The sequence below is a fragment of the Myodes glareolus genome, chromosome 2 (genome assembly GCF_982192425.1).
Source record: "Myodes glareolus chromosome 2, mMyoGla1.1, whole genome shotgun sequence".
Lineage (NCBI taxonomy): Eukaryota > Metazoa > Chordata > Mammalia > Rodentia > Cricetidae > Myodes > Myodes glareolus.
In genome coordinates this window covers 41677514-41704107 of record NC_142027.1, presented here as the reverse complement: position 1 = coordinate 41704107, position 26594 = coordinate 41677514, and the positions used below count along the sequence as shown (strand labels likewise).

At 37.0% G+C, this 26594-nt stretch overlaps 1 protein-coding gene across 1 annotated transcript; it reads left to right on the top strand.

The window, feature by feature from the left end:
* Positions 1-24945: 24945 nt before the first annotated feature.
* LOC125392899 (olfactory receptor 5H19-like) lies at positions 24946-25875 on the top strand. The gene has a single exon (XM_048422879.3). The coding sequence runs from the start codon at positions 24946-24948 to the stop codon at positions 25873-25875; it is 930 nt and encodes a 309-aa protein (XP_048278836.3).
* Positions 25876-26594: the final 719 nt, after the last annotated feature.

The window sequence follows — 26594 nt, the reverse complement described above, 5'->3', positions numbered from 1 at the left end:
GTCATTAATATCACTTAATATCAATGGTCTCAACTCACCTATAAAGAGGCACAGACTTAGAGATTGGATACGAAAACAGGATCCAACATTCTGCTGTCTACAAGAAACACACCTCAACCACAAAGACAGACACCTACTCAGAGTAAAGGGTTGGGAAAAGGTTTTCCAAGCAAATGGACCTAAGAAACAAGCGGGTGTGGCCATTCTAATATCTAACAAAATCAACTTCAAACTAAAATCAATCAGAAGAGATGGAGATGGACATTTCATACTCATAACAGGAACAATTCATCAGGAAGAAGTCTCAATCTTGAATATCTATGCCCCTAATATAAAGGCACCCACATATGTAAAAGAAACTCTTCTAGAACTCAAGGCAGTCATCAAACCACACACACTAATAGTAGGAGACTTCAACACTCCTCTCTCACCAATGGACAGGTCAATCAGACAGAAACCTAACAGAGAAATAAGAGATTTACTGGAGGTACTGAATCAAATGGACTTAACAGACATCTATAGAACACTCCACCCAAATAGGAAAGAGTATACCTTCTTCTCTGCAGCTCATGGAACCTTCTCGAAAATTGACCACATACTTGGTAACAAAGCAAATTTCCACAGATACAAAAAAATATTAGTGACCACCTGTGTCTTGTCAGATCACCATGGATTAAAATTAGAATTCAACAACAATGGTACCCCCATGAAGCCAACAAACTCATGGAAGTTGAACAGTCAACTACTAAATCACCCCTGGGTCAAGGAAGAAATAAAGAAAGAAATTAAAGTCTTCCTTGAATATAATGAAAACAATGACACAACGTATTCAAACCTATGGGACACAATGAAAGCAGTGCTAAGAGGAAAGTTCATAGCACTAAGTGCCCACCTAAAGAAAACAGAGAAAGCACACATTGGAGACTTAACAACACACTTGAAAGCTCTAGAAAAAAAAAGAAGCTGATTTACCCAGGAGGAGTAGAAGACTGGAAATAATCAAACTGAGGGCTGAAATCAACAAAATAGAAACACAGAAAACAATTCAAAGAATCAATGAAGCAAAAAGCTGGTTCTTGGAGAAAATTAACAAGATTGACAAACCCCTATCCAGACTAATCAAACGGCAGAGAGAGAACTTGCAAATTAATAGGATCAGAAATGAAAAGGGGGACATAACCACAGACACAGAGGAAATACAGAGAATCATTAGATCTTACTACGAAAGTTTATATGCCACAAAGTTGGAAAATGTAAAAGAAATGGACATTTTTTTAGATAAGTACCATATACCAAAGTTGAACCAAGACCAGGTGAACAATCTAAATAGACCTGTTAGTCGTGAAGAACTAGAAGCTGTTATCAAAAATCTCCCTACCAAAAAAAGCCCAGGACCAGATGGTTTCAATGCAGAATTCTACCAGAACTTCCAGGAAGAGCTAATACCTATACTCCTTAATGTATTCCACAATATAGAAAAAGAAAAGTCACTGCCAAACTCCTTTTATGAAGCTACAGTCACCCTAATACCAAAACCACACAAAGACACAACCAAGAAAGAGAATTACAGGCCAATCTCACTCATGAACATCGATGCGAAAATTCTCAATAAAATACTGGCAAACCGAATCCAAGAACACATTAGAAAAATCATCCATTATGATCAAGTAGGCTTCATCCCAGAGATGCAGGGATGGTTCAACATACGCAAATCTATCAATGTAATCCATCATATAAATAAACGGAAAGAAAAAAATCATATGATCATTTCATTGGATGCTGAAAAAGCATTTGACAAAATTCAACACCCTTTTATGATAAAGGTGTTGGAGAGACTGGGGATACAAGGATCATACCTAAATATAATAAAAGCAATATACAGCAAGCCGACAGCTAACATCAAATTGAATGGAGAGAAACTCAAAGCCTTTCCACTAAAATCAGGAACACGACAAGGCTGTCCACTCTCTCCATACCTCTTCAATATAGTGCTTGAAGTTCTAGCAATAGCAATAAGACAACATAAGGGGATCAAGGGGATTCGAATTGGAAAGGATGAAGTGAAACTTTCGTTATTTGCAGACGATATGATAGTGTACATAAGCGACCCCAAAAACTCTACCAAAGAACTCCTACAGCTGATAAACACCTTTAGTAACGTGGCAGGATACAAGATCAACTCCAAAAAATCAGTGGCACTCCTATACACAAAGGATAAAGAAACGGAGAGGGAAATCAGAGAAACATCACCTTTCACGATAGCCACAAACACCATAAAATATCTTGGGGTTACTCTAACCAAGGATGTGAAAGACCTATTTGACAAGAACTTTAAGCCTTTGAAAAGAGAAATTGAGGAGGATACCAGAAAATGGAAAGACCTCCCCTGCTCTTGGATTGGGAGAATCAACATAGTAAAAATGGCAATTCTACCAAAAGCAATCTACAGATTCAATGAAATCCCCATCAAAATCCCATCAAACTTCTTCACAGACCTTGAGAGAACAATAATTAAGTTTATATGGAAAAACAAAAACCCAGGATAGCCAAAACAATCTTATACAATAAAGGAACTTCTGGAGGCATTACTATCCCTGACTTCAAACTCTATTACAGAGCTACAGTATTGAAAACAGCTTGGTATTGGCATAAGAACAGAGAAGTCGACCTATGGAATCGAATAGAAGACCCAGATACTAACCCTCAAACCTACGAACACCTAATTTTTGACAAGGGAGCTAAAGGTATACAATGGAAGAAGGAAAGCGTCTTTAACAAATGGTGCTGGCATAACTGGATGTCAACCTGTAGAAGAATGAAAATAGATCCATATCTATCACCATGCACAAAACTCAAGTCCAAATGGATTAAAGACATCAACATCAATCTGTCCACTTTGAACCTGATAGAAGAGAAAGTGGGAAGTAGTCTACAAGATATAGGCACAGGAGGCCACTTCCTAAGTAGGACCCCAATTGCACAGACAATAAGAGAAACAATGAATAAATGGGACCTGCTGAAACTGAGAAGCTTCTGTAAAGCAAAGGACACTGTCAGTAAGACAAAAAGGCTGCCTTCTGACTGGGAGAAGATCTTCACCAACCCCTCATCAGACAAAGGTCTGATCTCCAGAATATACAAAGAACTCAAGAAACTAGACACTAAAACTCTAATTAACCCAATTAAAAAATGGGGTACTGATCTGAACAGAGAATTCACAACAGATGAACTTCGAATGGCCAGAAGACACTTAAGGTCATGCTCAACCTCCTTAGCGATCAGGGAAATGCAAATCAAAACCACTTTGAGATACCATCTTACACCTGTCAGAATAGCTAAAGTTAAAAACACCAATGATAACCTATGCTGGAGGGGATGTGGAATGAGGGGAACACTCATCCATTGTTGGTGGGAATGCAAACTTGTGCAGCCACTTTGGAAATCAGTGTGGAGGTTTCTCAGGAAACTGGGAGTCAACCTCCCTCAGGACCCAGCAATTCCTCTCTTGGGAATATACCCTAGAGATGCCCAAACATACTACAAAAGCGTTTGTGCAACTATGTTCATAGCAGCACTATTTGTAATAGCCAGAAGCTAGAAACAACCTAGGTGCCCCTCAATAGAAGAATGGTTAAAAAAGGTGTGGAACATATACACATTAGAGTTTTACTCAGCGGTAAAAAATAATGACATCTTGAATTTTGCATGCAAATGGATGGACATAGAAAACGCTTTACTGAGTGAGGTAAGCCAGACCCAAAAAGAGGAACACGGTATGTATTCACTCATAAGTGGATTCTAACCATAATTAAAGGTCTTTGAGCCTATTATTCGTGATCCTAGAGAAGCTAAATAAGAAGACGAACCTGATGAAGATTATTTACCTATCCGCCAGGAGGTAGGAAATAGTCAAGAGTCCCAGGTAACCTTGGGTGCATGGGGGGGGGGGGGTGGGAGGGTTGATGGAAGGGGAGAGGGTTAGAGAGAAGGGAGTAGGGGAGGAATGGAGAAAGCTCGGTTGACCGGGATGGGGGGAAGGGAGGAAGAATGAATGTGGGATCAGGGAAGAATATATTTCAACTAAGGGAGTCATATTAGCGTTTACAGGAAACTTGATTATATATGGGATCCCAGGTCCAAGGAGAGATCCCCAGATTGTTCTCTGGACAGAGGAGGGGGTGCCTGAACCGGCCTTGGCCCGTGACCATACTGATGAATATTTTGCTTATCACCGTAGATCCCTCATCTGGCGTTGGATGACGATACAGATGGAGGCCCGCGGTGGAGCACCGAACTGAGCCCCCCAAGATCCAAACGAGGAGCAAAAGGAGGAAGAAAATGACAAAGGACTGCGAGGGATACTATCACCCACTGATACAAGGGGTCGGATCTAATGAGAGTTTACCAAGGCCAGATGGACCGTGACTGAACGAGCATGTGATCCAACCAGATTCTCTGAATGTGGCCTGATTTTCTGAATGTGGTTGGCCTGCAGTCTTTCCGAGAAGCCATTGACAATGACACTGGGACTGGTTTCCTCTGCATATACTGGATTTTTGGGATCCAGTCTGTTTGGATGCTCACCTTCCTGGACCTGGAGTGAGGGGGGAGGAACTTGGACTTCCCACAGGGCAGGAGACCCTGACTTCCCTAGGGGACAAAGAGGGAGGAGGAGAGGGAGGGGGGAGTGGGAGGGCGTTGGGAGGAGGGGCATAAATGGAAACTTTTTATAATTTAATAAAATTACAAAAAAAAGAAAAATTATAAAAAAAAAACTAGACTCCAAAAAAAAAAAAAGAAAAAGAATTTCAGGTGCTGAGGATACAATAGAGGAAGTAGACTCATTGATCAAAGAACAAATCCAACATATTCTTAACACAAAACATCCAGGAAATCTGGGACACCATGAAATGATCAATCCTAAGAATGATAGGGGTAGGAGAAGAGGAAATACAGCTCAAAGGCCCTGAAAATATATTCAACAAAATTATAGAAGAAAACTTTCTCAACCTAAAGAAGGATATTCCTGTGAAGCTACAAGAAGCATACAGAACACCAAATAGACTGGATCAAAAAAATCCCCTTGCCATATAATAATCAAAACACAAAATATACAGAAAAAGAACGATTATTAAGAGCTGCAAATGAAAAAGGACAAGCAATATATAAAGATAATTCTGTCAGAATTACACCTGACTTCTCAATGGAAACCATGAAAGCCAGAAGGTCTTGAATAGATGTGCTGCAGACACTAAGAGACCAGGGATGCAAGCCCAGAATACTATAACCAGTAAAGCTTGCATTCACCATCAATGGAGAAAACAAGATATTTCAGGACAAAAACAGATTTAACCAATATGTAGCCACAAATTCAGCCTTACAGAACATACTAGAAGGAAAACCAAAAACCAAGAAAGTCAACAACAACCATAATAACACAAGCATCTGACAACTCTCCACCAGCACAACTCAAAGATGAAAAACACACAAGCAATACCACCAGAAAAATAACTGGAGTTAACAACCACTGGTCATTAATATCACTTAATATTAATGGACTCAATTCACTTATAAGAAACTGGTTAAGAGAATGGATGCAAAAGCAGGATCCAACATTCAGCTGCTTACAAGAAACACACCTCAACTTCAAAGATAGACACTACCTCAGAGTAAAGGGTTAGGAAAAGGTTTTCCAATCAAATGGACCAAAGAAACAAGCGGGAGTGGCTATACTAATATCTAACAAAATTGATTTCAAACTAAAATCAATCAGAAGTGATGGAGATGGACACTTTATACTCATATCAGGAACAATTCATCAGGAGGAAGTCTCAATCCTGAATATCTATGCCCCTAATATAAAATCACCAACATACGTAAAGGAAACATGGCTGGAACTCAAAGCATATATCAAACCCCGCACTCTAGTAGTGGGTGATTTCAACACTCCTCTCTCACCAATGGACAGGTAAACCAGACAGAAACTTAACAGAGAAATAAAAGAACTAACAGATGTAATGAATCAAATGGACTTAACAGACATCTATAGAACATTCCACCCAAACAGAAAAAAAATGCTTTCTTCTCAGCATCTCATGGAACAGTCTCAAAAATTGATCACATACTCGTTAACAAAGCAAACATCCGTAGATACAAAGAAATTGTAGTAACCACCTTTGTACTATCATATCAAAATGGAATAAAGTTAGATTTCAACAACAGTCGTACCCCCAGGAAGCATACAAACTCATGGAAACTGAACAGCCAACTACTGAACCACCCCTGAGTCAAGGAAGAAATAAAGAAAGAAATTAAAGTCTTCCTTGAATTCAATGAAAATAAAGACGCAACATACTCAAACCTATGGGACACTATGAAAGCAGGGCTAAGAGGAAAGTTCATAGCACTAAGTGCCTACATAAAGAAAACAAAGAAAGCACACATTGGAGACTTAATAGCACACCTGAAAGCTCTAAAAAAAAGAAGCAGACTCACCCAGGAGGAGTAGAAGAATAGAAATAACCAAACTGAGGGTTGAAATCAACAAAATAGAAACACAGAACAATCCAAAGAATCAATGAAACAAAAAGCTGGTTCTTGGAGAAAAACAACAAGATTGACAAACCCCTATCCAAATTAAACAAACGGCAGAGAGAGAACACACAAATTATCTAGATTAGAAATGAAAGGGGGACAGTACCACAGACACAGAGAAAATTCAGAGAATCATTAGATCCTACGACAAAAGCCTGTATGCCACAAAGTTGGAAAATGTGAAAGAAATGGACTTTTTTTTAGATAAGTACATATACAAAATTTAAATCTAGACCAGGTGAACAATTTAAATAGACCTGTAAGTCATGAGGTATTAGACGCTGTCATCAAAAACCTTCCATCCAAAAAAAGCCCAGGGCCAGATGGTTTCAATGCAAAATGCTTTCAGAATTTTCAAGAATAGATAATACCTATACTCCTTAATGTGTTTCACAAAATAGAAACAGAAGAGTCACTGCCAAAGTTATTTTATGAAGCTACAGTTACCCTGATACCAAAATCACACGAAGGCTCAATCAAGATAGAGAATTACAGACCAATCTCACTCATGAACATCGAGGCAAAAATTCTCAATAAAATTCTGGCAAACCAAATCCAAGAAAACATCCAAAAATTATACATTATGATCAAGTAAGCTGCATCCCAGAGATGCATGGCTGGTTAAACATACAAAAATCTTTCAACATAATTTATCATATAAATAAAATGAAAGAAAAAACCATATGGATATTTCATTAGATGCTGAAATAGCATTTGGCAAAATTCAACACCCCTTTATGGTAAAGGTCTTGGAGAGACTAGGGATACAAGATTCATACCTAAATATAATAAAAACAATATACAGCAAGCTGACAACAAGCATTAAATTAATTATAGGGAAACTCAAAAACATTCCACTAAAATCAAAAACAAGACAAGACTGTTCACTCTCTCCATACCTCTTCAATATAGTGCTTGAAGTTCTAGCAATTGCAGTAAGACAACATAAGGAGATCAAGGGGATTCGAATTGGAAAGGAAGAAGTTAAACGACAAGAGACTACAGAATCAAGCATAACCAATAGAATACAAGAAACAGAAAAACGAATCTCAGATTCTGAAGACACCATAGAAATAAACGCTCTGATCAAAGAAAATGGCAAATCCAAAAAATTCTCATCACAAAACATTCAAGAAATTTGGGACACAATAAAAAAAACCAAATCTAAGAATAATAGGGATTGAAGAAGGAGAAGAACTGCAGATCAAAGGTCCAGAAAATATATTCAACAAAATTATAGAAGAAAACTTTCCCAACCTAAAGAACGATATTCCTATGAAGGTTGAAGAAGCATACAGAACACCGAATAGACTTGATCAAAAAAAAAAAAAACCATCCCCTCGCCATATAATAATCAAAACACAAAACATACAGATTAAAGAAAGAATATTAAGAGCTGCAAAGAAAAAAGGTCAAGTAACTTATAAAGGTAAACCTATCAGACTTACACCGGACTTCTCTATGGAAACCATAAAAGCCAGAAGGTCCTGGATAGAGGTACTGCAAAGACTAAGAGACCATGTATGCAAGCCCAGACTACTATACTCAGTCAAGCTATCATTCACTATCAATGGAGAAAACAAAGTATTCCAGGATAAAAACAAATTTAAACAATTTGTAGCCACAAATCCAGCCCTACAGAAAGTAATAAAAGGAAAATCACAACCCAAGGAATCTAACATTGCCAACACTGCCTACAATAACTCAGACATCTAGCAACCCATCACAAGCACTACTCAAAGAAGGGAAACAAACAAACTCTGCTACACACACAAAAAAATAATAACCGCCATCAACAACCACTGGTCATTAATATCACTTAATATTAATGGACTCAACTCACCTATAAAAAGGCACAGCCTGCTCTTTCTCCCTTCCCCCTGGGGCCACAAGATTTCCCCAGAGCTGCTCCCTTGCACTCTGAGCCTGGGCTGTGGGCTTAGCTGGGCAGGGGCAGTTCCTGTGCTTTGAGAGCCTGCCTGAGGACAGGCAGGCCCTGAATCAGCTCAGCCACATTCCTGGCCAGCAAGAGACAGTGAACTTTTAGCAGATATCCATTGGAGGAAGGGTGAGTTTGCTACTGGCCTGAGGGCTTCGGCTAGGAGGAATTCAGATTTTCCCTACCCCCCTCGACTTTCTGGTCGCCCTGCAGTGGTGACTCCACCCTGCGGAGCTCTCCTGAATTCCATCCCAGCCTTCATCCAGGTACACCTTCCTCTCTTCCCCCCTTCCCCCTGGGGCCACAAGATCTCCCAGAGCAGCTCCCTTGCAAGCTGGACCTGGGCTGTGAGTGCAACCCACCAGGAGGGAGTGCCTGTGTTTCAATAGACTGCCTGAGGAAAGATAGACCTTCTGTCAGTGAAGTCCCTGCCCAACAAGGGAACCTGACCTGGTACCAGAAGATCCAATATAGAGCAGTTGAAGGAAGAGATGGGCAGACGGGAAGGCAAGAACTCCTCCAACAATCTAAAAAACAACATGAAATCACCAGATCCCAACGAACCTACAATAGAAGGACTTGAACTTCTTAATTCAGAAGAAGTGGAAAAAAGTGCCATTATGAAAGCAATAGAGTCCCTTAAACAGAATTTGAATAATTCCCTTAAAGAACTGGATGAGAAGTATAACAAAAAGTTTGAAGAAATGAGTAAATCTGTGAATGATGCACTGGGAAACCAAGAAAAAACAATCAAACAGGTAATGGAAACAGTTCAAGAATTGAAAACTGAAATGGAGGCAATGAAGAAAACACGAAACGAGGGCCGGCTAGATATGGAAAATCTAGGTAAACGAACAGAGACTACAGAATCAAGCATAACCAATAGAATACAAGAGATGAAAGAACGACCTCAGAGTCTGAAGATACCATAGAGAAAATAAATGCTCAGATCAAAGAAAACAGCAAATCCAACAAATTCTCATCACAAAACATTCAAGAAATTTGGGACACAATAAAAAAACCAAATCTAAGAATAATAGGGATTGAAGAAGGAGAAGAACTGCAGATCAAAGGTCCAGAAAATATATTCAACAAAATTATAGAAGAAAACTTTCCCAACCTAAAGAATGATATTCCTATGAAGGTTCAAAAAGCATACAGAACACCGAATAGACTTGATGAAAAAAAACCATCCCCTCGCCATATAATAATCAAAACACAAACATACAGATTAAAGAAAGAATATTAAGAGCTGCAAAGAAAAAAGGTCAAGTAACTTATAAAGGTAAACCTATCAGACTTACACCGGACTTCTCTAAGAAAACCATGAAAGCCAGAAGGTCCTGGATAGAGGTACTGCAGAAGCTAAGAGACCATGGATGCAAACCCAGACTACTATACCCAGCCAAGCTATCATTCACTATCAATGGAGAAAACAAAATATTCCAGGATATGAACAAATTTAAACAATTCGTAGCCACAATCCCAGCGTTACAGAAAGTAATAGAAGGAAAATCGCATCCCAAGGAATCCAACATTCCCAACACTGCCTACAATAACTCAGACATCTAGCGACCCTTCATGAGCTTAACTCAATGAAGGGACACATACAAACTCTATTAAACAAACAAACAAAAAATAATAATAACCGGAGTCAACAACCACTGGTCATTAATATCACATAATATTAACGGACTCAATTCACCTGTAAAAAGGCACAGACTAAGAGATTGGATCTGAAAAGAGGATCCAACATTCTGCTGTCTACAAGAAACACACCTCAACCACAAAGACAGGCATCTATTCAAAGTAAAGGGCTGGGAAAAGGTTTTCCAAGCAGATGGACCTAAGAAACAAGCGGGTGTGGCCATTCTAATATCTAACAAAATTGACTTCAAACTAAAATCAATCAGAAGAGATGGAGATGGACATTTTATACTCATAATAGGAACAATTCATCAGGAGGCAGTCTCAATCCTGAATATTTATACCCCTAATATAAAGCCTCCTACTTATGTAAAAGAAACACTTCTAGAACTCAAGGCAGTCATCAATCCACAGACACTAATAGTAGGAGACTTCAACACTCTTTTCTCACCAATTGAGAGGTCAATCAGACAGAAACCTAGCAGAGAAATAAGAGAATTATTGGAGGTATTGAATCAAATAGACTTAACAGACATCTATAGAACATTCCACCCAAATAGGAAAAAATATACCTTCTTCTCTGCAGCTCATGGAACCTTCTCGAAAATGGACCACATACTTGGTAAAAAAGCAAACTTACACAGTTACAAAAAAATATTAGTAACCACGTGTGTCTTGTCAGACCACCATGGATTAAAGTTAGAATTCAACAACAGTGCTACCCCCAGGAAGCCAACAAATTCATGGAAGTTGAACAGTCAACTACTGAATCACTCCTGGGTCAAGGAAGAAAGAAAGAAAGACATTAAAGTCTTCCTTGAATTTAATGAAAATAAAGACACAACATACTCAAACCTATGGGACACTATGAAACCAGGGCTAAGAGGAAAGTTCATAGCACTAAGTGCCCAATTAAAGAAAACGGAGAAAGCACACAATGGAGACCTAACAGCACACTTGAAAACTCTAAAAAAAAAAGAAGCTGATTTCACCCAGGAGGTCTAGAAGACTGGAAATAATCAAACTGAGGACTGAAATCAACAAAATAGAAACACAGAAAACAATCCAAAGAATCAATGAATCAAAAAGCTGGTTCTTGGAGAAAATCAACAAGATTGACAAACCCCTATCCAAATTGATCAAACGGCAGAGAGAGAACATGCAAATTAATAAGATCAAGAGGCAAGTTGATCTCTGTGAGTTTGAGACCAGTCTGGTCTATACAGTGAGTTTCAGGACAGCCAAAGGTATACAGAGAAACCTCTTTTCAAAAAATCAAAAATTAAAAAAATAAAAATAAAATAAATAAAGTAAAAAATAAGTCAGATAAAGATGGAAAATATAGAGAGACCCTGGGTACTGTGTGTTATTGTGTTGTCTTTGAATTGTTTGACTGCTAAGGAAGGAGCAACAGCTGCTAAAAGACATTTGATTATAAATGCTGTTGGATTAATCCAACCTATATACTTGAAAATGCCTTGAATTAAAAATTTAAGTCAACAGATATGTTACTTTGGAGAAGAGGTTTTGCTTTTGTTTCTACAGGAAATGGGAGGCTGTGGATTCATTATGGGTTAAGAAAAATAAAGTTTGATCGAGGAATATTTCCTGAAAAATCTCCCTTAGGAGATTGTTATGAATAATGGTCAGGGAAAAGCTAAACAAAAGAGAGTAGATTCAGGGTCTTGTTTTGAAAAAAAGAAAAAAAGGGGGAACTGTTGTGGGATAATGCTTTTGTTCACTGTAAAGATTTGTCACTCATATTGGTTTAATAAAGCACTGATTGGCCAGTAGCCAGGAAGGAAGTATAGGCAGGGCAACCAAGCTAAGAGAATTCTGGAAAGAGGAAGGGCAGATACGTAGTCACCAGTCAGATGCAGAGGAAGCAAGATGAGAATGCTGCACTGAAAAGGTACCAAGTTATGTGACTAAACATAGACAAAACTTATGGGTTGATTTATATTGTAAGAGTTAGTTAATAAACCTGAGCCGGTGGGCCAAACAGTTTGTAATTAGTATATAAAAAAAAAAGAAATGAAAAGGGGGATATAACCACAGACACAGAGGAAATTCAGAGAATCATTAGATCTTACTACGAAAATTTATATGCCACAAAGTAGGAAAATGTAAAAGAAATGGACATTTTTTTAGATAAGTACCATATACCAAAGTTGAACCAAGACCAGGTGAACAATCTAAATAGACCTGTCAGTCGTGAAGAATTAGAAGCTGTTATCAAAAATCTCCCTACCAAAAAAGTCCAGGACCAGATGGTTTCAATGCAGATTTCTACCAGAACTTCCAGGAAGAGCTAATACCTATACTCCTTAATGTATTTCACAATATAGAAACAGAAGAATCATTGCCAAACTCTTTTTATGAAGCTACAGTTACTCTGATACCAAAACCACACAAAGACACAACCAAGAAAGAGAATTACAGACCAATCTCACTCAGGAACATTGATGCAAAAATACTCAATAAAATACTGGCAAACCGAATCCAAGAATATTTTTAAAAAAATCATCCATTATGATCAAGTGGGCTTCATCCCAGAGATGCAGGGTTGGTTCAACATACACAAATCTATCAATGTAATCCATCATATAAATAAACTGAAAGAAAAAAAAACCATATGATCATTGCATTGGATGCTAAAAAAGCATTTGACTAAATTCAACACCCATTTATGATAAAGGTGTTGGAGAGATTGGGTTTACGAGGATCATACCTAAATATAATAAAGGCAATATATAGCAAGCCGACAGCTAACATTAAACTGAATGGAGAGAAACTCAAAGACATTCCACTAAAATCAGGAACACGACAAGGCTGTCCACTCTCTCCATAACTCTTCAATATAGTGCTTGAAGTTCTAGCAATAGCAATAAGACAACATAAGGGGATCAAGGGGACTCGAATTTGAAAGGATGCAGTTAAACTTTCGTTATTTGCAGACGATATGATAGTGTACATAAGCGACCCCAAAAACTCTACCAAACAACTCCTACAGTTGATAAACACCTTTAGTAATGTGGCAGGATACAAGATCAACTCCAAAAAAATCGGTTGCCCTCCTATACACAAAGGACAAAGAAGCATAGAGGGAAATCAGAGAAACATCACCTTTCATGATAGCCACAAATAGCATAAAATAGCTTGGGGTAACTCTATCCAAGGAAGTGAAAGACCTATTTGAAAAGAACTTTAAGTCCTTGAAGAAAGAAATTGAGGAGGATACCAGAAAATGGAAAGACCTCCCCTGCTCTTGGATTGGGAGAATCAACATAGTAAAAATGGCAATTCTACCAAAAGCAATCTATAGATTCAATACAATTCCCATCAAAATCCCACCAAACTTCTTCACAGACCTTGAGAGAGCAATAATCAAGTTTATATGGAAAAACAAAAAACCCAGGATAGCCAAAACAATCTTATACAATAAAGGAACTTCTGGAGGCATTACCATCCCTGACTTCAAACTCTATTACAGAGCAACAGTATTGAAAACAGCTTGGTATTGACATAACAACAGCGAAGTCGACCTATGAAATCAAATAGAAGACTCGGGTATTAACCCACAAACTTATGAACACCTGATTTTTGACAAGGGAGCTAAAGGTGTACACTGGAAGAAGGAAAACATCTTTAACAAATGGTGCGGGCATAACTGGATGTCAACCTGTAGAAGAATGAAAATAGATCCATATCTATCACCATGCACAAAATTCAGGTCCAAATGGATTAAAGGCATCAACATTAATCCGACCACTTTGAACCTGATAGAAGAGAAAGTGGGAAGTAGTCTACAAGATATAGGCACAGAAGACCTCTTCCTAAGCAGAACCCCAGGAGTGCAGACAATAAGAGAAACAATGAATAAATGGGACATACTGAAACTGAGAAGCTTCTGTAAAGCAAAGGACACTGTCAGTAAGACAAAAAGGCTACCTTCCGACTGGGAGAAGATCTTCACAAACCTCTCATCAGACAATGGTCTGATCTTCAAAATATACAAAGAACTCAAGAAACTAGACACAAAAACTCTAATTAACCCAATTAATAAATGGGGTACTAAACTGAACAGAGAATTCACAACAGATGAACTTCGAATGGCCAAAAGGCACTTAAGGTCATGCTCAACCTCCTTAGCGATCAGGGAAATGCAAATCAAAACAATTTTGAGATATCATCTTACACCTGTCAGAATAGCCAAACTCAAAAACACCAATGATAGCCTATGCTGGAGAGGATGTGGAGTGAGGGGAACACTCATCCATTGTTGGTGGGAATTCAAACTTGTGCAACCACTGTGGAAATCAGTGTGGTGGTTTCTCAGGAAACTGGGATTCAACCTCCCTCAGGACCCAGCAGTTCCACTCTTGGGAATATATCCTAGAGATTCCCTAACATACTACAAAAACATTAGTTCAGCTATGTTCATAGCAGCACTATTTGTAATAGCCAGAAGCTAGAAACAACCTAGGTGCCCCTCAATAGAAGAATGGTTAAAAGGTGTGGGATATATACACATTAGAGTTTTACTCAGCGGTAAAAAACAATGACATCTTGAATTTTGCATGCAAATGGATGGAAATAGAAAACGCTTTACTGAGTGAGGTAAGCCAGACCCAAAAAGAGGAGCACGGTATGTATTCACTCATAAGTGGATTCTAACCATAATTAAAGGTCTTTGAGCCTATTATTCGTGATCCTAGAGAAGCTAAATAAGATGAACCTGATGAAGATTATTTAACTATCCACCAGGAAGACAAGAGTCCCAGGTAACGTCGGCTGCATGGTGGGGGGGTGGGAGGGTTGTTGGAAGGGGAGAATGTTAGAGAGAAGGGAGTAGTGGAGGTTGGGGAAAGCTCAGTGGACGGGGGGGGGGGAGGGAGGCAGGATGAATATGGGATCAGGGAAGAATATATTTCAACTAAGGGAGTCATTTTAGGGTTTACAGGAGACTTGATTATATATGGGATCCCAGGTCCAAGGAGAGATCCCCAGATTGTTCTCTGGACAGAGGAGAGGGTGCCTGAACCGGCCTTGGCCCATAAACATACTGACGAATATTTTGCTTATCACCATAGATCCTTCATCTAGCAATGGATGGAGATAGAGACAGAGACCCACATTGGAACACCGAACTTAACTCCCTAGGTCCAAACATGAAGCAGAAGGAAAGAGAACGTGAGCAAAGAAGGCATGAACAGAGGGAACCTTCATCCGATGACGGATGGCAATACAGATGGAGACCCACATTGGAGTACTGGACTGAGCCCCCCAAGGTCCAAATGAGGAGAAGAAGGAGGAAGAAAATGAAAAAGTAGATCAGGACTGTGAGGGATGCGATCACCCACTGATACAAGGGGACTGATCTAATGAGAGTTCACCAAGGCCAGTTGGACTGGGACTGAACGAGCACGTGATCCAACCAGATTCTCTGAATGTTGCCAGATTCTCTGAATGTGGCTGGCCAGGAGTCTTTCTGAAAACCCATTGACAATGACACTGGGACTTGTTTCCTCTGCATATACTGGATTTTGGGGATCCAGTCTGTTCGGATACTCACCTTCCTGGACCTGGAGGGAGGGGAGAGGAACTTGAACTTCCCACAGGGCAGGAAACCCTGACTGCTCTTAGGGATGGAGAGGGAGGAGGAGAGGGAGTGGGGGGAGTTGAGGGTGTTGGGAAGAGGGGCGGAAATGGAAACTTTTATAATTTAATATAATTACTTTCTAAAAAGAAAGGCACAGGCTAAGAGATTGCATACAAAAACAGGATCCAACATTCTGCTGTTTACAAGAAACATACCTCAACCACAAAACAGACATCTACTCAGAGTAAAGGGTTGGGAAAAGGTTTTTCAAGCAAATGGACCTAAGAAACAAGCGGGTGTGGCCATTCTAATTTCCAACAAAATTGACTTCTAACTAAAATCAATCAGAAAGATGGAGACGGACATTTTATACTCATAACAGGAACAATTCATCAGGAGGAAGTATCAATCCTGAATATCTATGCCCCTAATATAAAAGAACCCATTTATGTAAAAGAAAAACTTTTAGAACTCAATGCTGTCATCAAACCACTCACACTAATAGTAGGAGACTTCAACACACCTCTCTCACCAATGGGCAGGTCAATCAGACAGGAACCCAACAGAGAAATCAGAGAAATAATAGGGGATTCAAATAGGAAAGGAAGAAGTCAAACTTTCGTTATTTGCAGATGATATGATAGTGTACATAAGCGACCCCAAAAACTCTATCAAAGAACTCCCACAGCTGATCAACACATTTAGTAATGTGGCAGGATACAAGATCAACTCCAAAATACCAGTAGCCCTCCTATACACAAAGAACAAAGAAGTAGAGAGATAACTCTTATCAAGAAAGTGGAAGATCTATTTGACAAGAACTTTAAGTCTTTGAAGAAAAAATTGAAGAGGACACCAGAAAATGGAAGAACCGCCCATGTTCTTTGATTGGGAGGATCAACATAGTAAAAATGACAATTCTACCAAAAGCAATCTATAGATTCAATGCAATCCCCATCAAAATTCTTCACAGACCTTGAGAGAACAATGGTCAACTTTATGTGGAAAAACAAAAAAACCAGGATAGCCAAAACAATCTTATATATTAAATGTAGTTACAGAGGCAATAACATCCCTGACTTCAAACTCTATTACAGAGCTCCAATAACAAGCTGAAACAGTTTGGCATTGGCACAAAAACAGAGATGTTGACCAATAGAATCAAATTGAAGATCCAGATATTAATCCAAAAATCTATGAATACCTGATTATTGACAAAAGAGCTAAAATTATACAATGGAAGAAAGAAAGCGTCTTTAACAAATGGTACTGGCATAACTGGATGCTAACATGTAGAAGATTGAATAGATCCATATTTATCGTCATACATAAAACTCAAGTACAAATGGATTAAAGACCTCAATTTTAATCTGACCACACTGAAGCTGATAGAAGAGGAAGTGGGAAATAGTCTGCAACACATGGGCACAGGAGACCACTTCCTACATCTAACCCCAGTAGCAGAGTCAGAAAGAGCTTCAATGAATAAATGGGACCTCCTGAAACTGAGAAGCTTCTGTAAAGCAAAGAACACTATCATTCAGACAAAAAGGCAGCCTACTGAATGAGAGAATATCTTTACCAACTCCACATCAGACAAAGGTCTTATCTCCAAAATATATAAAGAACTCAAGAAACTGGACATTGGTAGAGTTTTTGGGGTCACTTATGTATACTATCATATCGGCAGCAAATAACGAAAGTTTAACTTCATCTTTTCCAATTCGAATCCCCTTGATCTCCTTATGTTGTCGTATTGCTATTGCTAGAACTTCAAGCACTATATTGAAGAGGTATGGAGAGAGTGGACAGCCTTGTCGTGTTCCTGATTTTAGTGGGAAGGCTTTGAGTTTCTCTCCATTCAATTTGATGTTAGCTGTCGGCTTGCTGTATATTGCTTTTATTATATTTAGGTATGATCCTTGTATCCCCAGTCTCTCCAACACCTTTATCATAAATGGGTGTTGAATTTAGTCAAATGCTTTTTCAGCATCCAATGCAATGATCATATGTTTTTTTTTCTTTCAGTTTATTTATATGATGGATTACATTGATAGATTTGCGTATGTTGAACCAGCCCTGCATCTCTGGGATGAAGCCTACTTGATCATAACCCACTTAAAAATGAGGTGCTGAACTGAAAAGAGCATTCTCAACAGAAGAAGTTCAAATGGCCAAAATATGCTTAAAGTCATACTCAACCTCCTTCTCGATCAAGGAAATGCAAATCAAAACAACTTTGAGATACATCTTACACCTTTCAGAATGGCTAAACTCAAAAACACCAATGATTGCCTATGCTGGAGAAGATGTGGAGTAAGGAGAACACTCATCCATTGTTGGTGGGAATGCAAACTTGTGCAACCACTTTGAAAATCAGTGTGGTGGTTTCTCAGGAAACTGGTAGTCAACCGACCTCAGGACCCAGCAGTTCCACTCTTGGGAATATACCCAAGAGATGTCCAATCATACTACAAAAGTATTTGTTCAACTATGTTCATAGCAGCACTATTTGTAATAGCCAGAATCTAGAAACAACCTAGGTTCCCCTCAATAGAAGAATGAATAAAGAAGGTGTGGCAATATACACTTTATAGTTCTACTCAGCGGTAAAAAACAATGACATCTTGATTTTTCCATGCAAATGGATGAATTTAGAAAACATTATACCATACTGAGTGAGATATCCCAGACCCAAAAAGAAGAATATGGTATGTACTCACTTGTAAGTGGATTCTAGCCATGAACAAAGAACATTGAGCCTATAATTTGTGATACTTGCGAACCTAAAGAAGAAGGTGAACCCAAAGCAAAACATATAGTTATCCTCCTGGATATTGGAAGTAGACAAAATCGTCGGGCAAAAGTTGGGAGCATGGGGGTTGAGCGGATTGGGTGAAGGGGAGATGGGGAGGGAGAAGGGAGAAGGGGAGAATTGGGGAGAGCTTGGGGGAATGGGATGGTTGTGATGGAGAAGGGTGGATATGAAAGCAAGGAAGAAGATATCTTGACTAAGGTATCCATTTTAGGGTTGGCTAGAGACTTGGCTCTAGAGGGGTTCCCAGGTGTCTAAGGGGATTTCCCCAGCTAGGTCCTGGGGCAGTAGAGAAGAGGGTGCCTGACCTGGCCTTCTCCCATAGCCACACTGATGAATATCTTGCATATCACCATAGAACCTTGATCTGGCTATGGGTGGAGATAAACACAGAGACCCACATTGGAGCACTGGACTGAGCTCCCAAAGACCAGATAAAGAGTAGAAGGAAGGAGAATATAAGAAAAGAAGGCAGGACCGCTAGGGGTGCATCCACCCACAGAGACTGTGGAACTGATCTTGTGGAGGCTCACCAAGTCCAGCTTCTGGAATTGAATGAGCATGTGATCAAACCGGACTCTGTGAATGTGGCTGACAATGAGGACAGACTGAGAAACCAATGATAATGAGACCGGGTTTTGATTCTACTGCATGTACTGGCTTTTTGGTAGACTAGTTTGTTTGGATGCTCAGGTTCCTAGACTTGGATGGAGCGGGGGGGAGGGTGCTTGAACTTCCTACAGGGCAGAGACCCTGATTTCTCTTAGGTTTGGAGATGGAGGGGGGAGTGGGGAGAGTGGGAGGGAAATGGAGGATGGGATGAATGGAAATTTTTAATAAAGAAAGAAAGAAAGAAAAGAAAAAAAGAAACATCTGAATCACCAAGAAAAAAAGTAACTCAATTTATAAATGGAGTACAGAATTAAGCAGAGAATTCTCAAATGTTGTTACACAGATAGCCAAGGAACACTTCAAAGTTCAAATCTTTAGCCATCAGAGAAATAACAAAATGCCAATTAAAGCTATTTTTGGGATTTTTATCTTATACCAGTCAAAATGGCTAAGACTGATATGACAAATGACTGTACATGCTGGTGAGGAAGCAAGGAAAGAGAAACATACATAGCTTGTAGCAATGTAAACTTTGACATTTTTTCCCATTTCCAGGAGGAGCAGAATCCATAGAGATGCTGATTATAGAAGACAGTCTCTGCATTTGCACAAGATACTTTCACACATTTTCCATTACCCTTGCTATCTACAAGCCTTCCTTCATTATCACAGGCATTTGATGATCAGAATTACATATTGAAGAATACATATTTGGACAGCGCTTATTGGACTTGAAATATGCAAATCAACCAAAAAAAGGACACAAAATTGTATAAAGTTCAATGAAAAGATGAAGCAAGGATCTAAGAGGATTTGGGGGAAGAACTAACTATCATTAAAACCTGTTGCAAAAATTCTCAAAGAACTAGTAAAATATATTTAAAGAAAAAAAGGAATATCAAAATTTGTTACTATTCAGTTAATCCTCCACTAGAGTAGACTTCTAAACTAGGAAATCATACAGTCTGTGACCCATCTTTCAAATTCTGTGTTATATCAAATATACTGCCTCAAAGACTTCCTTTCTGGTTTTTTCATTGCAAGAAATTCAAATTTACATGTTTTGCTTCTCTGATAATTTTTCTCTTTCATTGATAGCCTGTGGGCAGACCACTAGTGTCTTTTGCCCACCCATAGCTACTTAAGCAGCATCTGTATTTTAACAAGTTCTGCAGGGAATTTAGATGTCAGTCTTTGATACTTGGGAAGTTTGGATACACTCCCCTCTGTACTGCAATCCTGTACTTATATTTTTGTTTCTTCCTTTAACTGCCAGTTTTCTCATCCAATTACAAATGAACCATAGCTGGATTTGTTTTTAAACATATCTTTGATGTAATTTTATTAATTATTACAGAGGAAAGCAAATTTCACTAGTGGTGAGATGATTCTACCTGTTTGTTTTATGTATTTATCAAGCCGTAGTTAAATATTTGCTACTGTAAAATGTACATCATCTTCCACACTTTTCTGAGTTGATTACTATTTTGATTGTATCAACTTCAATACCGAGAAAGTCATTTTGCAAAGCCATGTATTCCAAAAATGGCAAAGGTATGTTTATGGTCATTACAGAAGGAGCTGAAAATTCTATCATAATTCCAAGCAAAGGTTCACTTATTAGTTTTCAGGAAAGTCAAGTTAGTGACAAAATTCTTAAAATAAAAAAATTCATTCTAAAAGAATACTATCAAAATACAAATTAATTTGATATTGCTGCAAAACAACAATAAGAAAAAATTTATCATCTTCAGTTTTATGTAATTAAAACAGTTTGCTTATATACAAGCAAAAGTGAAACCAAAGTCAAAACACAACAAAGCACTGTGTGTATAGTAAAATAAAAATGCAATTTGTAACTTACAGGAACCTAGATTGTGAATCAGATGTTTGAAATAGTCGGCATTTGCAAACTACACTTGTGTGTTCACCAAAACTGCAAGGAAGACAATGGGCAAGAGGATTAAGGCCTGCCCGAACCACCTCAGATTCACCACATTTTATTCTCAATGAATTTTAAGGTTTTTATATATTTAAAAAACCATTGTCAACTTCAAATATTTTCCAAAGTCATATGGGAATCACAACTCACAGTTTAAGAAAATGAAACTTTATCATCAACATGAATAATTCATGCTTAATGAGTTCAGAAAAAGTATAACTATTCAGGGCCTTTAAAGTATAAAGTCATATATTAGTTTGGCCAAAGTGTGATGGGAAATAGTATGGCATTATAGTCTCTATGGTAAAAATCAGAGTATCTAACAGTAAGTGAATATTTATGATTTTGAAGTTTTCAATGCCCCCATGGAACCAATTTAGACTACTGTCCAGTATAGAAACCACTTAACCTCCAGTGAACCCTGAGTTTTTGTGGGAATTCCAGTTCTTCAACCCTTTCTCCAGTGGAAAGGTAGGCCAGGGTATAAAGGTTCTGGAATTAAGGAAAGTTTATGTAAACAAAGTGTGCTGGGCTTAGACATGAAACTTCCAACAACTTCTTATAAAAAAGTTGTAATTATCAGGCATGGCCTGAATACCAGTAATGCTGTATGTGATTATTTAGATCACTGATGCTTTTTAAGGATCTCTGCAATTTTTTCTTGATATAGGTAAGATACAAATGAGTTCTGTGGTATCTACCATGTATTCTACAGAAATTTAGAAAGCATCTTATTTCATAATTTTATACATCTGGGTATAAAGAAAATAGCAACAACAAATATTTGCTTTTATATTTTAATTCATGACTAAATATACATGAGCAAAATATTTAGAATTGCTATCTTTAAGAATGTTTTTAAATATAATTTATTTATTGATCCTTTGGGAGTGTCATATCATGCACCCGAATTCTAATCATTCCCTAGTCCCCCCATAGCTGTCATTCACCCTGGCAGCATACCTACTAAAAGAAAATTAAACAAAACAACAAAATATTTAAAACTAAATTAAACCAAACCAACAAACCAAACTCAGAAAAAAAAAAACCTCTTTTTGGTCTTTCCCACCTCTCTAATACCTCTTCATTCATTATAGTGGCATCAGGAATTGCAGTGGGTTGCACTTTATACAGTCTTTTTACCTTATAAAAATTATTTTAGTTCCGAGTCTAGCATTTAACAGCTGTACTATATTTTCAGTCTTGATTATGATACATTCTAAGTTCTCCTGAATTAGAGTGTTCACTCAAAATTCAGTATGAAACCATAGTGATTCTCATATGTGCAGTTCTTCTGCTGATGACTATTCCTTAGTCATGTTCCTACATAAGACTTTTAAGATTAGTTACTTAGAAGCAGAAGTTTTAAATTATATCTTCTACTTATAAAATAATACTTCTCTTGTTTCTTTATATCTGCAGAATAGGCTGCTTATATATATTGTTTCATTGAGTATTATATCTTGATATAAATAAAGATATATGTTTAAATACATAAAAATAAATACATATTAAGATATGTCAAAGTTATTTTCTACTACTTTTTATTGTGTTAGTGATGTGTTGTATTTTCACATCTCAAGTGATTTAAGAATTTATGTTTCTTGGTGTGTTTGGGGCTCTTTAGAAGGAAAACTATTCCTATTAAATTTACCTTCAAAGTTAAATATTGGCATGGTATATATCACCTGTATACAAAATTGATCTGCATAATTTTTCCTACAAATATAAAATAAAAGGGAATGGAATGTAAATAACTGTTAGAGAGATATGTAAATATGTGTGCTTAAATCAAACTAGCATGATTTGCATTAAAATATTTTCTAATTTTTGACATCAAATATGCATCATAGAAATACAGTAATAAATGTAGGCATTGATTACATATGCTTAAAATATATCAACCACAGAAATTAATAAAATCAAATTTAATGTCTGTATTCAGAAATGCATATTCTATTGTAAACTGCATTTTGATTTTTACAAAAACAAAATAATTTTTCAAAATCAACAATAGGTAATATACCAGAAAGTTAAGACAAATATAAAAAACCAAATGTGAGCTACTTCTTTCTACATATATTTCAGTATAAATTTAAATAAGCTTTTATTTGCTAGTTAATTTTTATTTGGTGAGATTATATTTAAGTAATTTTCTCTTCCTTTTGTCTCTCCAAACAGTACCATGTTTGGAAGGTTTCATGTAACAAATACTAAAGGAAAAAAGGTATTCTAGATTTTTCAAAGTGCTTGGCTGATTCCTCTCTATTCTTTTTATTTCTTACCCTTCTTAAATTAATTTATCTTTCCTAAGCACTACCAGTCTTGCTTCCTCTCTTTTATTACTTCTTATACACTCATTTCCCAGTCAATGACGATTGTAACTTTTCTATTTTTAGTTTTTTCTTCTTCTATCACTTTTCAGGAAGACTTTTCCTTATGTAGTGTACATGTATAAGACTACAGGAATCTAGAACCACAAAACAAATATCAACTATTCCCCATACTTCTCAGAAAAACAAACAACATTGCTATGTGGCCATTTTCTTCCCATAACTTTCTGCTACTTTTTGATAATATGAAAAAAAAAAACGATTTTCTCCAGGTCATTAAAGTTTTCTCAATTTCAGCACTTAGGTAACTCTTTCTAATTACTCATAAAGATCTTTTTTTTTTACTTCTGAAACTATATTTGTGTTTCCTTATTTGTTTTTCCTTTGATATACTTTGAAGTAAAGTAGGATCTAGAAATGACTGGATTTAACAGAAATTAAATTACATTACAGAGAGAGCTAAGCGGTCATACATAGTCATTAAGGTTAAACCTACAATAGACCAATACAAGTAAGTATGTACTTTTCATGTTCAGTGATAATGACCAGTAGACTTGTGTATATTAGTTTCAGAAAACCATTTGAAAATACCATATCCATAGTCAACAAATAATGTTTTAATTCCAATAAATTCTAAGTTCACCTATAGTGTGTCACTGTATCACAGTCGCTCAATATTACAAATCCTTTCCAATGTATATCTGTCTTCCTAGTTTTCTAGTATTGACAATGTACACTCACATGTTTAAATAACTTCATTTTTATTGAGTATCATCAGAAGTAGTTCTTTTATAAAGTTGGCCATTAGATTCTTGTTTATAAGCTTCTTTGCCAACTTAGAACTAACTCTTATGATCTACAATTTGGATAAATGTTTCTAGAAAATTCTGTTGTACACAGGATCCTCTGGATCATTAAGACATTTTTACATTACTAATTCCTGTTTACTCCTACTAGAAACTGATTTTATCTACTTCTGAACCATAACTTTTGAAAAAATTCCCAGGCCACTATATAGTGTAAGATTTCACTTTATTACATTAGAACATTTGTATTGGTGAGGACCCTTCAGTTGAATTTCTGGTATAATCTATGTGCTTAAAACATCTTTTGCCTTGGTTATGAATATGTAATACAAAGATATTTCACACCATGCCGATTTGTAAATCCACACTTTTCACACAGTTGAAAGGTATCTTTTACTTGAATATGTTAATGTTTTATATTAATAAAATAAATAAAACTCACAATTTTATTAGAAAAAAAGAATTGAAACAATTTCTTTACTCTGAAGAAAAGTTGTCATCTTATATAGTGATATTAATTGAAATATTATGGTTATTCTGAGATATATTACTGCATTTTATATTCTACTACCTAAAATTTTACTCCACTGAGTTTTATGAATTTTGTACGATATCCATCATTCATTTCTCATTCTCAGGGACATCCAGTGAGGGAATGGGAACAGAAAATGCAACAGTGCTGACACAGTTTGTTCTCACAGGACTCACTCATCTACCACAGTGGAAAATCCCCCTCTTCCTGCTGTTTCTGGTGATCTATCTCATCACCATTGTGGGGAACCTTGGTCTCATCACTCTCATCTGGAATGACCCTGGCCTTCACATCCCCATGTATTTATTTCTAGGGAGTTTAGCATTTGTGGATACCTGGTTGTCATCCACCGTGACACCAAAGATGCTACTAGACATTTTTGCTGAGAGTAAACTGATTTCTCTCTCAGAATGCATGATACAGTTTTTCTCATTTGTAATCAGTGGAACCGCAGAATGTTTTATTTTGGCAGCAATGGCCTATGATCGCTACATAGCCATATGCAAACCTTTACTCTACCCAGTGATTATGACGAATAAACTCTGCATATGTCTGTTAACATTGTCCTTTACAGGTGGATTTATTCATGCTTTAATTCATGAAGGTTTTTTACTAAGACTAACATTCTGTAATTCCAACATAATACATCATTTTTATTGTGATGTTATGCCACTGTTAAAGATTTCCTGTACTGACCCTTCTCTCAATTACATAATGCTTTTTATTTTCTCTGGCTCAATTCAAGTATTTACTATTTCAACTATCCTTATCTCTTACACTATTATTCTGTTTTCAATCTTAAATCAGAAATCTATTAAAGGCATAAAGAAAGCCTTCTCCACGTGTGGAGCCCATCTCTTGTCTGTGTCTTTATACTATGGCCCTCTTCTTTTCATGTATGTGCGTCCTACTTCTACACAAGCAGATGACAATGACATGATAGGTTCTGTATTTTACACTGTCTTAATTCCTGTACTGAATCCAATTATCTATAGTTTGAGAAATAAGCAAGTAAAAAATTCATTGGCAAAGTTCTTAAAAAGTAATGCTTAGGTCTCATAATATTATCTATTGTATTCTTATTAAAATTGCAAACTACTGTGCAGACTTAATTTGGAAGTATATTCACACTGTTCAAAATATTTTGAAAATGAACCTAACCTAGAATTTTGTTGTTGCTGTTGTTTTGTAGGGTATGTTGTCATGCATGCACACATTCTATTTAGTCATGAAAACTTGTACATTGGCCAGAGGATGTCATGTGTCCTGCTTATTCACTTTTTAAGTTATCATCTTGAAAGAGTTTCTTTTACTAAATATGGAGCTAGAATTTTTACCTGTTACCTTTAACAATCCTTTTTATATACCCTCCACATCACTAATATCACAAGCTAGTTTGGGGCCATGATCTATTCAACAGTGGATTTTGAAATGCTTTCCTACTGTCATTTGTATACTTTGTGCTGACATGGGAAACAGTTATTCATTTTTTTGCAACAACTGTTCTTACACACTGATTATATCCCTGTTTCACAGAGCTAGCATTGAAATGGACCCTTGTCTATGCACCCATTTCTTTAATATATTTAAAATGAATTTTAAATTAAAAAATACTTTAAATATTATTTTCAGTACAATAAAACTAATTCATCAGAAAGCAAGTTAAAATATTTTCATGGGTTTGTATGTCATTCATTATGTCATTGTAAATACATTAACTGTCATAATGATGTAGTTCTTATTAATGAAAATGAATATGATGTCATTGTCAG

What these genes read in the sequence shown, in the direction of transcription:
- LOC125392899 (XM_048422879.3), top strand. Translation starts at nt 24,946, where the DNA reads ATGGGAACAGAAAATGCAACAGTGCTGACACAGTTTGTTCTCACAGGA.